Raw genomic sequence first — 13,637 nt, 5'->3', positions numbered from 1 at the left:
TCAGTATGTGATGAATTAAAAACTACATTAATTAGTTTATATTTAGTGATATATATATATATATATATATATATATAAATATATATATATATATTGTTATATATTTATTGATTTGATATAAATATCAAATATAGTTCAATAATTAATTTGATTTATGCTTGAAAATTTCACTTTGAAATGATAAAACATTTTTCTATTAAATATAACTTCACTTTTTGAGCTAATATTTGAAATTTTCGATCGAAGATGAAAGTCGTTTACTACCGATCGCAGAAAGTTAGATTTATTTTCTCTTGTGTTGTTGAGTGGTTTTGAAGCACCAAATTGGAAGCAAAGGAAACTGATGACCACAATCATGAACCAATAGGATTTAGCCATAAACTAGGGACGAGAGCAGGTGTCAAATTATGCAGTGCAATAACGAAATTATTTTATTTGTCATTGCGGCATGTGTATATTCCTTACGCGAGTCTTTTAACCATTAAACATTTCTGATTATATAATAGTTTGCGATGAGATTTTGCAAAGGCAAAATAATGAAAAATCACTTAAGATTAATTTAATAAATATTGTTATAAAAAATTGAATTACTGATTTTTTATTTAAAAATATTTATTAACTGGATTTACATATAGGAAATAATAATTCCCAGAGTAAAAGAATTTCCGACTCCCTATTTTAATAAACTTTTAACATCACGAGAGTACATATTGAAATTTAAGAAGAATGTTTGGACAATATAGTAATAAGATAATAGACATTACTATTTATCATCACTAGGTTCATCTCAATTCATGCATATCCCAGGTGTTTTGGGCTTTATTTTATTAAGTATTTGTATATATAAAAAATAGAAAATTCATATGTAAAAATTAAAAACTAAAAAATGAAAATAAATCCAGAAATATGAAGATAGTGAAATAATTAAGGTTTACCCAGATTAATCTTAATATCATTCTCATTTAAAAGAACTACTACTAGGTACAAAGAGGTTTCAAAGGGTTTATTCAAGACTTGACTTGTACTAAATCAGAATAAAACAGAGACATATTCAATTAGGATCACACATATATTAAACAGAAAAAATGAAATCAATAATACGAATGGCGTTTAAATTTAAGGGCACAAAACCAAATATTCCATTCTCTAATTCATTCTACTTATCATATGATTTGAAAGATAACGTCTCTACTCATACCAACAACACCATCCGTGTCCGTGACTCGACACTTCTCTTTCCCTACGTCTCTTCTACTACTATTTCATCCACTGGGTTGAATCGCCACTTCTATAGCATTCTCATTGAGTCTAACTTTGTGTGAAATCATGACTAATTTCACGATGGAAGAGTACGAGTTCCTCAAAGAGCTAGGAATTGGTCCCCAAAATCTCGGTTGTTATGTTAATGGCACCTGGAAAGCTACTGGCCCCGTCATTTCCACTGTTAATCCTGCTAGCAACCAGGTTTCTTCTCAATTTCACTTATCCTCTCTAATTTTCCCAACTTTTTGTTTGGTAGGGTTGTTGATCTTCACTGATTATAAGTGGCAAACTGATCGCTTTCGTTTCATTAAATTAATTTATGTATGATTCAAACTGTATAATCTATACAGATCATTGCCGAAGTTTACGAAGCTTCTGCTCGAGATTATGAGGAAGGCATGTCAGCTTGCGCTGAAGCAGCTAAGATTTGGGTGCAGGTATGCTCGCTACTCACTCAAATCATAAATCTATCTTTCCCCGTTGCATAATTGGTGGCATTTAGTTTGGGGATCAATTTATCTGCATTTTGTTGTAGGTTCCTGCACCAAAAAGAGGAGAGATTGTTAGACAGATAGGTGATGCACTCCGGGCGAACCTTCAGCAATTTGGTCGACTTGTTTCACTTGAAATGGGAAAGATACTCCCAGAAGGAATTGGGGAGGTTCAAGTATGTAATGTCACACTTTGATATAGAGTTTCTAAAAATTATTGATCAACAGCTTTACAATTGGACACTTTTTTTTGGCTTAAATCTGCAGGAAGTCATTGATATGTGTGATTTTGCTGTGGGATTGAGTCGACAACTGAATGGATCCATTATTCCTTCTGAACGTGAGTTCGCTTCCTTACTATGCTGCTTTCAGAATAGCCAAATTTGCACTTTTAACCAGTTTTTTTTTTGCAATTGTAATTTCTTGTTTTTAGTTTAAAATACTTTCTGGTTATCTGATAAGTTCCTGGTTGAAAGGATGATTAGCTTTTTCTGACTATTGTGATACAAGTGTTCTTTAAGAGTAGAAGATTTACAGTCGTATGTTATTGGAGATGTTTATTTTCTGATTATTTTTCTTATCCTAACTTCCTTTTGTTAACAATATTTATTTGTTGACAGGCCCTAACCACATGATGTTGGAGGTGTGCTGACATTTGTGCTCTAAAATTAGGAATTTCTCAAACCCTGGTTATGTTAGTTTTTGATCTTTCCATGTTATTTTTTTGCACAGACGTGGAATCCGCTCGGGATAGTTGGTGTAATCACGGCTTTCAACTTCCCATGTGCTGTACTTGGTAAGCCATTGAGATTTTTGATATGAGATATCTCTCCTATGGACAGTAGTAACATACCAATGGATCATCATGAAACCTTGAGCTGAATATGGTCAATTTACAAGAATAATGTCCAATACAACAGAACTACCTATCATCATTCAAGAATTGAGTCCCTGAATTTTTCTCTCCTCTTCCTTTGATATTTATAATTTTGTTGGTACACAACTTCGCTCTATTCTGATAAAACTGTGCTTTTACATGATGCCTATGTGTCTTCCACAAGAAGTCAAAACTCTTCCTATCTGAATGCATTCGTGCTTGTTAATTGCTTTTTGCCTCAAATGTTGGAGTATATCTCTTGCTATGTTCAGATTGTATTTTTTGTGTTGCTGTCTTTCCACAAAAGTATTTTGGTCTTAAAATAGAAAATTAGTAGAAAGATTCTGGGGTTTGTATCTGGAGCCGAGGGTCCGTCGGAAATAGCCTCTCTACCTCCATGGAGTAGTGGTAAGGTCTGCGTACATTCTACCATGTCCAGACCTCACTTGTGGGATTTCACTAGGTATGTTGTTGTTGTTTTATTTGGAGAACTTTTGCTTACACATACCAAGCAATTTCCACTTTGCTTTAAATGCTTTGACCCGATTTTCCAAGTAAACACTTGATAAGTATAAGTATTCACCTTATTTTGTTCTAAATATATTTGTCATGTTCTATCCAGGATGGAATGCATGTATTGCACTGGTCTGTGGCAATTGTGTTGTCTGGTAAGTCCATCACTTTATTTCGAAGGTGTAATGTGAATTTGTCCATAGTAGAAATGATTGAAATGGCTTTTCCAAATGATAGTTGAGCTAGATGGCTGAGCAGCTTTTCAGATTGATAAATTGAGCTATCAGCTTATATATACTTATAGCTGAGCTAAAATTGAGTGGGTATTATTGCCACACTATAGTTTGAACATCATCAATGCAGATTTATGTTGGAAGTAATTACTGTTTCTCTTTCAAAGAAGAAGTATTGAATCTCTCTTACCTTAAAACCATGCCAACCTGATAATATAAGCATTCATGTGTTGCAGCTGAAATTTTAATTAAGTTATATTACTGTACTAGCTCTAAAACAGAATTTCTTCCGCATCCAAATCAGTTAAACAAAACAGAGTTTCAATTCCTGTCTTATTAACCGTACGAGGTTAAGTAAGCACAACTGAATTGGGAGGGATAGAGCAGATTCTCTTTAGGGTTATGCTAATACCTAATCACTCAACTCTCTACTCAATCTCCAAAAGAAAATTTGCTCTTCGAGTATGTTTGATACCTCAATGCTTGAAATAAAACTCAAGTTCAGTATTTGGGTGTTCTAATCTTGGGATTTTATTCCATGTTCACAGGAAAGGTGCTCCAACAACACCATTGGTAACAATTGCGATGACAAAAATTGTGGCTAGTGTATTGGAGAAAAACAATCTACCTGGTTCAATTTTTACTGCCTTCTGCGGTGGAGCTGCTGTTGGTCAAGCAATAGCAATGGACACACGAATTCCTCTAGTTTCGTTCACTGGGAGTTCAAAGGTGACTTTTCTGTCCTTAACCTAACATGTATGTCTGTTTTTATCATCAAGGGGTCTCCATTGCCACTAATACTGTGTCGGTATTTGCTTATTACTTTGACTTGGATTTACCCTTTTAAATATTTTCCAATCTCTCCGCCACTAGGCATAAAACATAGACTGTCTGGTGTGTTGGTTCATCTCTAGGAAGCTTCCGTTGCTATCTTTGATTTGATCTTAAAAAGTAATAATTTGATTTTTCTAATTTTTCTATATTTGTTGGATTAACTTGATGTAGTCTCTCCAAAAATCACGATCTAAGTACAAAAATATCTCTTTTTTTTTGCTTACTTCACATTCCTACCCTGACTTTACATTGTCTGTCTAGTTGAATCAAAGAACCTTAACCGGACTTCAAAAGACATGTTATGGAGTCAATTTTGAAATTAAATGGATATGCAAGTCTTGAGTTTAATCTGCTAGTCAAAATTAAACTAAGTGGTTTGGCTTTCAGTCCTTCTGGGTGCAAGTGAAAATAAAAGCATTTCTTTTCTAGGATAAGCAAATAAGTTCGATTTGAGAAAAACACCCAACGTGACAGCAACCATATACATGTGCATACAACCTAAAATCTCAACCTTATCAATTTATTATTCTATTACTCTGATAAAGCTTGTCTTCTAGTTTTGTTAAAAGTACATATAGATAGAAATACAAACTTGCTCTAACGAATTTCTGTGGGTTTATTTCTTTTGTGCCAATAGGTTGGTCTTGCAGTTCAGCAAACAGTATGTCAGAGATTTGGTAAATGTCTACTAGAATTAAGTGGAAATAATGCCATTATAATAATGGATGATGCGGACATTAAACTTGCTGTTCGCTCGGTTTTATTTGCTGCTGTTGGTACGGCTGGTCAGCGCTGTACAACATGCCGGAGACTGGTACTGTGTTAATTGTTTTAAGTCCGTTCACTTTGCTGCTTAAAGCTTTCACTTCCAAAATTTATTACTGTTTTTCTTCATAAATCTTTTCTGTGTGAAGCTTGTGCACGAATCAATATATGACAAGGTACTTGAACCACTAGTTGATGTTTACAAGCAAGTTAAGATAGGGGATCCTTTAGAAAAAGGAACCTTACTTGGGCCATTGCATACTCGTACTTCTAGGGAAAACTTCGAGAAGGGAATCCACAATATCAAGTCCCAGGTATGTCCAGTTTCTTGAGACTTTTATTTCCAAATTATTTCTAAATTGACATTGATTTTGCCTCTCCTCCTAGTCTTGCCCTACCCCTTGTTATATGTTGATGGTGAGGACAGTTGTACAACATGGATAAGATTTGTCTAACAAGTTGATTTGTTAAAGTTTCACAGTTTTATCCCCCCTAAGCATATCTCTAGTAATCAGGTCATATAATATTTTTGAAAAGAAAAGGAGACATAATTTGTCAACTCAGCTGGAATTGAATTTTTTCCTTTTCCAATAGAAAGTGAAGTGTTATTAGAACTTTGTTTCTTAAAATGAATATTTTGCAGGGTGGAAAGATCCTTACAGGTGGCTCAGTCGTAGAATCTGAGGGTAATTTTGTGCGTCCAACAATTGTTGAAATTTCTTCAAAAGCTGAAATTGTGAAGGAAGAATTGTTTGCTCCAGTTCTTTATGTAATGAAGTTTAAGGTATTCCCTTGCAAAGGCACTGAATTTTCGAGATGACCAATGTGGTAGTCTCCCGTATTTGGTGGAACTTCTCTTGATTCCGTTTTTCATTCTAAACATTCTGCTTGCAGACTTTTGAAGAAGCAGTTGAAATCAACAACTCTGTCCCTCAAGGTTTAAGTAGTTCCATCTTCACCCGAAACCCAGAAAATATATTTAAGTGGATTGGGTAAGCAATCTATTATGTTCTTGAGAATGTGGTTTAGACGAGTTTCCCTTTTCATTAAATAACCCTGGTTCTGACATGGATTAATGTGATGCAGACCTCAAGGAAGTGATTGTGGCATCGTCAATGTGAATATCCCAACAAATGGAGCTGAAATTGGCGGTGCTTTTGGAGGTGAGAAAGGTACTGGTGGTGGCCGTGAGGCAGGAAGTGATTCTTGGAAACAATATATGAGACGCTCAACTTGGTAACTACAGAGACATTTCATCCCTTTCTCATTTAATTCAGTATCTTATAATTCATTTAGCTCAATGTCTAAATCTGATAACATTTTATGCTGACCTACTTGTGTTATTCCCCACCACTGCAGTACAATCAACTATGGGAGTGAACTACCATTGGCTCAAGGAATCAATTTTGGCTAGTGAAATTGGTGAGTCATTGCATTACAATATGATGAATTAAGTATCTCGCATCATTTCAAATTTCCCGTGTTCTAATGAATGCAATTGTTGTTTCAGGTGCAGATACACCTGTTTCGCTCTTGAATTCATCCTGTAAGGTGCTTATGATTGCCCCAGAATCACTTAAATAATGTACCTTCCTTGCAACTCAATTAAAATAATGTTATTCTGTACCTAGTGTTCTCAATGATCAGGACCAGGTTGCCTAATCTATGAGTCTACTTGGCTGTTTTACTTTATTTGAAGAGTTGTTAACCTAATCTCTCATAACTAAAACAGAACACTTGAATTATTGGCACTAATAGTCAACTACCTAATCACCTAATCTTATGTAAACCACTAGTAGGTTCATGTTAGTCGATCATTTTGATATGTTACATCAAATAATGCAAATGATTATATTGTCCACATAAGGTCCTCTGGAAACTTCACCACATGTATTAACAAATTTGGTTCATATTTTAAAAATCAAACTGGTAGTTGTAAAAGTTGGAATTATATTTGATTTGAGATATTAGCTGATTTTATAATAAAAAATTAAATTCTGAAAACCTCTTAAATGTACTATTTTCAAAATCTACTAGTTTATTGGATACTCACTATCTTACACCAATACACCAAAATCTTAGGCAAACTAGAAAAATATCAATTTTCCGTTTCAAACAATATCAAATTTTGCAAAAAATTTACCCGTTACATTAACCTCTATGATCCTCTTATTTTTTTAATATTACCAAAACTCGAACTTGAAAACACTAGTTACACTATAGATGAATGACGTCCATCTTAACAAATCTTTGGTGGTACATCCTTATCACAAAGTCTTTGATCAATATATTCATCACTAACACGCAAATGGCCATCCCTCTCCTTTACACTAGAACTAGCATGTCAAACAGAAACAACAATATCTTAGGCCCACAGATATTACCACTTTCTACTGGACATCCCATAAACTTCATCAATGCCCATTCTCCCCAATCTCAAACTCTGTATTATCACGTACAAAGGGGAAGTCACAAGCATTGTCCTTTTCCCAATTTTGGATTCTTGGTACCTAATTTATAGTTTCCATGTTATCTATCACAAGCCATAAAAGCCAGAAACTTCCTCTTTCAAAACATCTTATCTTTAATTGGGGAGGAACTCGTACTTCACACTTTTTTCAGCTAAATTTGAAACACTTACAGTAACATAACTGTTCCTACTTCTTACACGTGAACTTGCAATTCACTATACATTATTTTCAGATTTATTTTTCACTTTAACCATCAGATATCCGAAATACACAAGATAGAACTATGAAAATGGACATCGTAAATTGTACAAAAACACGAAGAGAATCATAATAGAAGCATTTCAATCAAAACATGAGTATCTAATATATATTTACAGATGCATATAAAGAGTGGAGGTGGAGCTAATCAAAATTGTAAAATTAGTTGAGCACACATAATTCACACGCCAATCACATGAACATGATTTCCATTCCATTTCATCAGGGTCGATCGCCAAACGGTTCTAGTTCTATTGTGTTTACATTTTTAAGGCAAATTAAGCATTATTAGAGTTATTTTTTCTACTTAATTTATTTCTTTTTTTTTCATTGCGGGGATTTGAGAGTTGAAATTAAACCTAAAGTCGTCACCTTCCTTCGGAATCAGGATCTATTTCCATGGCAATCATTCGGAATCAGGATCCATTTCCATGGCATGATAAGCAGCAGAATCGACCACCAAAGAAAGTGTAGGAATACAACTTTCAGCTCGAACTAAAACGTTAGTCTGCATCTCAGTGCTGTTCCTCGTCGGACTACAGGGCATCGACCTGAGCGATTTAGGAGATTCCAAGCTCCTCCTAAGAAGCTGCCTCATTGCAGCGATCAAGTGAATTGTCGGATCTGGAGGAGGAGTGGACGAACTGAACTTCTTACAGAAATTGAGATGACGAGTTAAGGCTTCTTCCGCGTTAATCAACCTCTCACATCGCATCATCTCATCCTTCACTGCTTCCGCACACAGTCCGCATATCCATTTTCCTTGATACCGCTCGCGGATCGTCTCTATGTAAGCCAGAGTACATTCCTCCGTCAATCCACAACAATCGCATTTCGCGAAATCCACCTCGATCGTCGGTGCCGCTAGTTTTCCTCCCTCCGCAGCGTTCATCACTACCGCCGACTCACTGATTACACTCGTCGACATCGTTAATCGTCAAACTGAAAAACATACAAAAAAAAACGTCATTATCTTCTCAATGATAAGAATTACAAAGAAAAAAACCAAAAATATAAAAGAATTACCTGCAGAAGCAGAGATCGAAACAGAGATAAAAATATACGAAAATACAAAACTACAAAGTTTTTTTTAGTGATGATCTGATTCCTTCTACTTCTACTTTTCTCGAAGAAGAAGAAGAAGATCAGTAGAAGCAGAAATCGTATTTTTTTTTCTTCTAATTATCTTTCTTTCTCCCACTCGCCTTCTTCGTCCTTTGTTTCTTCAGGAACAAAAAAAGTATCCATGAAAGACATGACAAAACTCAAACAACTTCTCAATCAGTCTCTGAAAATTCCAATTCGATAACGAAGAATTTACTTATCACAGAGAATGCATAAATTGATAGAAACTGACAAAAAGTATATAATCTTCTTTTTCTCTCCCACGAAAATTCTTTTTCTTTTTTTTTCTGAGCCTTTTTCAGGAAGAGTGAGAAATAAGGGAGGATTGGGAGTCTAAAAAGAAACTCTCTCAATGATTGAGTGAGGGTTTGAAGAATCCACGTCAGCAATTGTGCTGGCAATTAAATTTAGGCCGTGTATTTATAGATTTCCAGCTAGGCGTTACTTATTGTCTGTATGGAAATAAATCTCATTTCAAATATTATTGAAATTTCAATATTCAGAAAAAATTTTCTTACCTTTATTTTAAAAAGTTTTCTGACGAATAAGAATCCAACACGTGTGGACCACCGATGTGGAAGGCCAATCTGTAAATGGGAAAATATTAATAAATAAAAAAATCCTAATGTGAAATAACGTGGCAATGTAAATATGTGATGTCATTTAAACTTAGACCTAATCTTGGGTTCACACTTCATAAATATTTTTTAGGTTGTACACGTTTTTGTGCTTGTAAATCATTTTCTTGTTGTTGTAATTGAATATGATACAGTATTTGAAATTTTTATTTGATAAATTGTATGAAAGATAATGTATAAGTAGTTATTGTTATCTCGAAGAAATTATTTGTGATTAGATTATTTCAAAATTTTATCATTATCGTATTAAATTAATTTGATATATTGATCCAATCTCAATTTGGAGGGGGAAAGGGTCATATTTCCTTTCTAAAAATAAGGAAATAATGTATTTTTATGACTCTATGATCAACTTCCATTGTTAAGCACTATATCAATGTGTTACCGAAAAATTATTTGTTTCCTTTTTTTCCTCATGGGTGTTTTATTACTTGTTTTGGTTTTTATTTCTTTAGATTTATATTCTATAAGGTTCATCTAAAAAGTTTCTTGTAGGATTTAATTTTTTGAAATTTTAATCAATATTAAAAGAGATTTTATCATTTCGTTGCAATTTTTAATAACGTGATTTGTTTTCCTTAGAGGTAGAGTATATTCTAATAAATACAATTTTTTAAAATAAATAAATAAAAAGGTCAAATCATAGTACTTCTTTTTGCTTACTTGAGAAGGAAAAGAAAGAAGTAAATTAAAAAAAAAAAAGAGACAATGGAAAAGAAAAGTAATCTTAAAATTGATGATTTTGTTTCCAATTTTACGCCAATTACCTTATGCACCTTGCTTGACCCGAATCCAATTTTGCTTTCTCCAATAAGAACATAATCATTACCATACAACTTTATTATAGCAAATTTTCTATAAACTTTACTTCATTCATTTACTTCAATTTTAATTTGTATTCCTTTTCTATCAAATTAAAGTATCAAAATAAAAATGTAGACGTACTATAATAAATTTTTTTTTTTTAAAAAAAAAAAGCAAGTGTGATAGAACGAAATTTGAAATAATTTGAGTCTTTTAAATTATCTTTTTTTTTTAGAAAATAGTGACCCAATTAAACGATATCAATCTATTATAAATGTGTGTTTTTGGAGAGGGAAAGGATTAGTGGTAATAACTTATTGAGAAGATACGCACATATATTATTTTTCAACGAATAAACATATCGATTTAAAAAAGAGAAAAAGGATAACAAGGAATACACTTCCATTTGCTTTTTCGTAGGAAAAGGAATATGCTTCCACCACAAACATAATTGATAGCAAATTTTCCATATTAGAATCTACGGTATGTCTGAAAACAAATAGAAGTGAAGAAAATAAACACAAAAGAGAAGGGAAAAGGAATTCTTTTGGGTAGGGGTAGGGTTGTTAAACAATTGCAAGGTGTATTCGGATTATTTACTTGAATTTTTTATTTTTATTTTCATTTTATGTTTGATATTCACTTTAAAATTTGATTCTGATATTCGGAGAATAGTGTAAAAGCTCTTTTCATGAAAGATCATAGACTATTCCATTTAGAAGGTTTAAACCTAAAATCTTCTATTTAGAATAAAAGAGTAAATATTGCCCTCACTATTTTAACACTTGAAAATAAAGCAAAACATTGTATTTCTATAATTTGTAATTATTATTATTTTTGCGCTTTGCAATTTATTACTTTAACTTTTCTGTTATATTATTTAGACTCTTCAAAATTATTATTACATTTAATTCTAAATAATATGTTATTTCAAAAAATTTAACACACATCCAACATTATTTTTAGAAAACTTGAACGAACATATAACTTTTTTTCAAATCAGGCAATAATCAAGTCATTGATTGAACAATATATTCCAACAAAGCTAGTGCTAGTCTGGAAGCGGAAAGCTGATTTATTAGGTGGCCGCCGTTAAATCATGCGCCAATAATGCCAACTGCTCGCCGGAATTAGAATTTAGTCTGACTTGTTATAAAAAAAATATTTTTTTTCGTCTCAAACTCAAGCGTTTTAATTTAATTGGATATAAAATTTAAAAAAATTAAATCTTAATAAAATATTTGTATAGTTTTTTAAATTTTGTGCCCCTTAAACTTTTCCATTAAAATTAAAAAAATTTAGAAAAAAACTCTTCTTTAGATTAGATTAAAAGAAAAAGGAAGAAAGAACTAGTTCAACTTCCCTCATATAATATTTTTTATAATAAGGTTCCCTCCCTCCTTTAATTTGGTCGTGGTGGATGACTGGGTGTCCAGCTGGAGTTGTAAATAATTGGATAGAAAAAAGAGTGGAATTTACGCTACAAAAGTTGACCACTTAGGCAATATTGTTATTTTTATAAGCCAAGAGAAAAATTGGAATGTGACATACAATATAATAATACCCTGAATGATAATGACCATTAGACGACTCACATTCATATATCTTATATTTTTATTTTACTTGTAGTGCATGGACCAAGTAAACAAACTAAACTCATCTATCTTTTCTTCATTTTTATATTTGTTTGAATGGGGTTGTGGCAGGAATAATTGTGAAAACGACCCCCACATTATTATTATTATTATTAACAATAATAATTGGAAAAAAAGAAAATTGCCAAAATAAAAAAAGGAACTCACCAAACCTACACGTCGAACAATGAGCTACAAGCCTACGATGGTCAATGCCTTTAGAATTATAGAAAGTAATGCGGCAGAAAAAGAAAAAATTATTATAATATAGTTAGATAAGAATTAAAATCACGCGTGAATTCATTTATATTATCAATTTTATATCTGAATAAAAAATTAATAGAAGAGTAAAGTGCGTTTATCATATCTATACTCTCATCATACTTACTTGTGTAATTACGATAAATTTATGATTGTTGTAAAATTAAACACTTGTTTAGTAATCTAACGAGAGTTAGTTAACCCTCGAGATATTAGATGTTTAATGATCTAACGAGAGTTAGTTAACCCTCAAGATATCAGATGATCACATCTATAGATACAATGTAGAAATTCTTTATCCTTATTTAACTAGAAGTATGAGATTCAATCGTTAGATATAGAATCACATTTGGTAAAGAGTGCTAGAACTCCCACAGCAACCTTTCTTACGTCGTAAAACTAGATTAGTCAGATTAATAATCTATTAATTAAATACCATATCATAATTAATCAAAATAAATAAATAAAATTTGAAAACATCCATCTCATCTTTAATAGTTACGTAGGTCATACGAAAGGGAATGCTCTTATAAGACATTTTATGCATCCGTTCATTCACAATATGGCTATGAGTTTTAAGAGTGGGACATATAAATTACTCCCCTTTTTCATGTTTCACGCTTCTTTTGTCAATTTCATTTGATAGAAAAAATAGATATATGTCCATCATACAAATATAATTTTTTTATGCAACTATTTATCATATAGGAAATCAAATCAAGCACCACAGACAAAATATCTCAAGAGGGCCTATACCTATACTATATATATGTTCTCCTAGTTAGTTAATTTTCACTTCAAATGTCTTGTGTTTCAAGGCTCAACTTACAATTTATATTATATGTACTATATATATTGGATCATACTACAAATGATATTAAAGAAACAACTAGCTAAATATAGAAGTTATAAATTAAAGAATATAAGTGTCTAAATCCATATATAGGCTGCTTCTTCCAATTATTATTAGATGAGGACAAATATAGCTAACATGGGATCTGATTTTTCTTTATTTGTGGATCAGTGACTCTATTCATTGACACCAATTTTTATTTTGTACACATAATTGAGGGTTTTGTTTATAGGAAGATTTAAAAAAAAAACGAAGAAATTATTTAAAGTGTGTGATCATTTCATCTAGAAACTTTATGCTATTAGAAAGAGCATATTTTTATTATATGATTATATTCTCGACACGCCCTTTAATGTGTGGGACTGATTCTTTTTGCATGGGCTAAGCACGGAAAATTCTTTTTGATCTGGATGGCGGTGAGATTCGATCTCTAAACAATTGTCTGCTCTGATATAAGTGTGTGATCATCTCATCTAAAAGCTTAGGCTATTAGAGAGATCACATTTTTAATATTTAATTATATTCTCGACAGAAATAAGCAAGTTACTGATTAATTATATAGACAAAAAATCATCGTTAGTAAGTGGATAAATTAATTTATCTCTTAATAAAAAGTT

At 32.3% G+C, this 13,637-nt stretch overlaps 2 protein-coding genes across 3 annotated transcripts; one reads left to right on the top strand and one right to left on the bottom strand.

Moving 5' to 3' along the window:
- The first annotated feature begins 1,096 nt into the window (after positions 1-1,096).
- Positions 1,097-6,638, top strand: LOC101252968 (aldehyde dehydrogenase family 7 member B4). 2 transcript variants are annotated; one of them, XM_010320171.4, is made up of 15 exons: positions 1,097-1,464; positions 1,614-1,700; positions 1,799-1,930; positions 2,022-2,094; positions 2,375-2,397; positions 2,487-2,550; positions 3,254-3,299; positions 3,926-4,106; positions 4,849-5,025; positions 5,126-5,290; positions 5,620-5,760; positions 5,871-5,968; positions 6,063-6,212; positions 6,336-6,398; positions 6,493-6,638. In XM_010320171.4, the coding sequence occupies exons 1-14, from the start codon at positions 1,327-1,329 to the stop codon at positions 6,388-6,390; spliced, it is 1,530 nt and encodes a 509-aa protein (XP_010318473.2). In that variant the 5' UTR covers positions 1,097-1,326; the 3' UTR covers positions 6,391-6,398; positions 6,493-6,638. The 2 variants fall into 2 exon arrangements, with proteins under 2 accessions (XP_010318473.2, XP_004235550.2); XM_004235502.5 differs by having other exon boundaries at positions 6,487-6,638.
- A 1,148-nt stretch (positions 6,639-7,786) lies between these two features.
- LOC101253267 (uncharacterized) lies at positions 7,787-9,330 on the bottom strand. Its single transcript, XM_004235503.5, has 2 exons — positions 8,732-9,330; positions 7,787-8,647 (listed from the first exon to the last, which is right to left on the bottom strand). The coding sequence occupies exon 2, from the start codon at positions 8,631-8,633 to the stop codon at positions 8,112-8,114; it is 522 nt and encodes a 173-aa protein (XP_004235551.1). The 5' UTR covers positions 8,634-8,647; positions 8,732-9,330; the 3' UTR covers positions 7,787-8,111.
- Between the last annotated feature and the right edge of the window lie 4,307 nt (positions 9,331-13,637).

This window comes from Solanum lycopersicum, chromosome 3 (genome assembly GCF_036512215.1).
Source record: "Solanum lycopersicum chromosome 3, SLM_r2.1".
Lineage (NCBI taxonomy): Eukaryota > Viridiplantae > Streptophyta > Magnoliopsida > Solanales > Solanaceae > Solanum > Solanum lycopersicum.
Note: the sequence above shows the minus strand (reverse complement) of the source record. Positions and strands in the feature narration are given on the sequence as shown.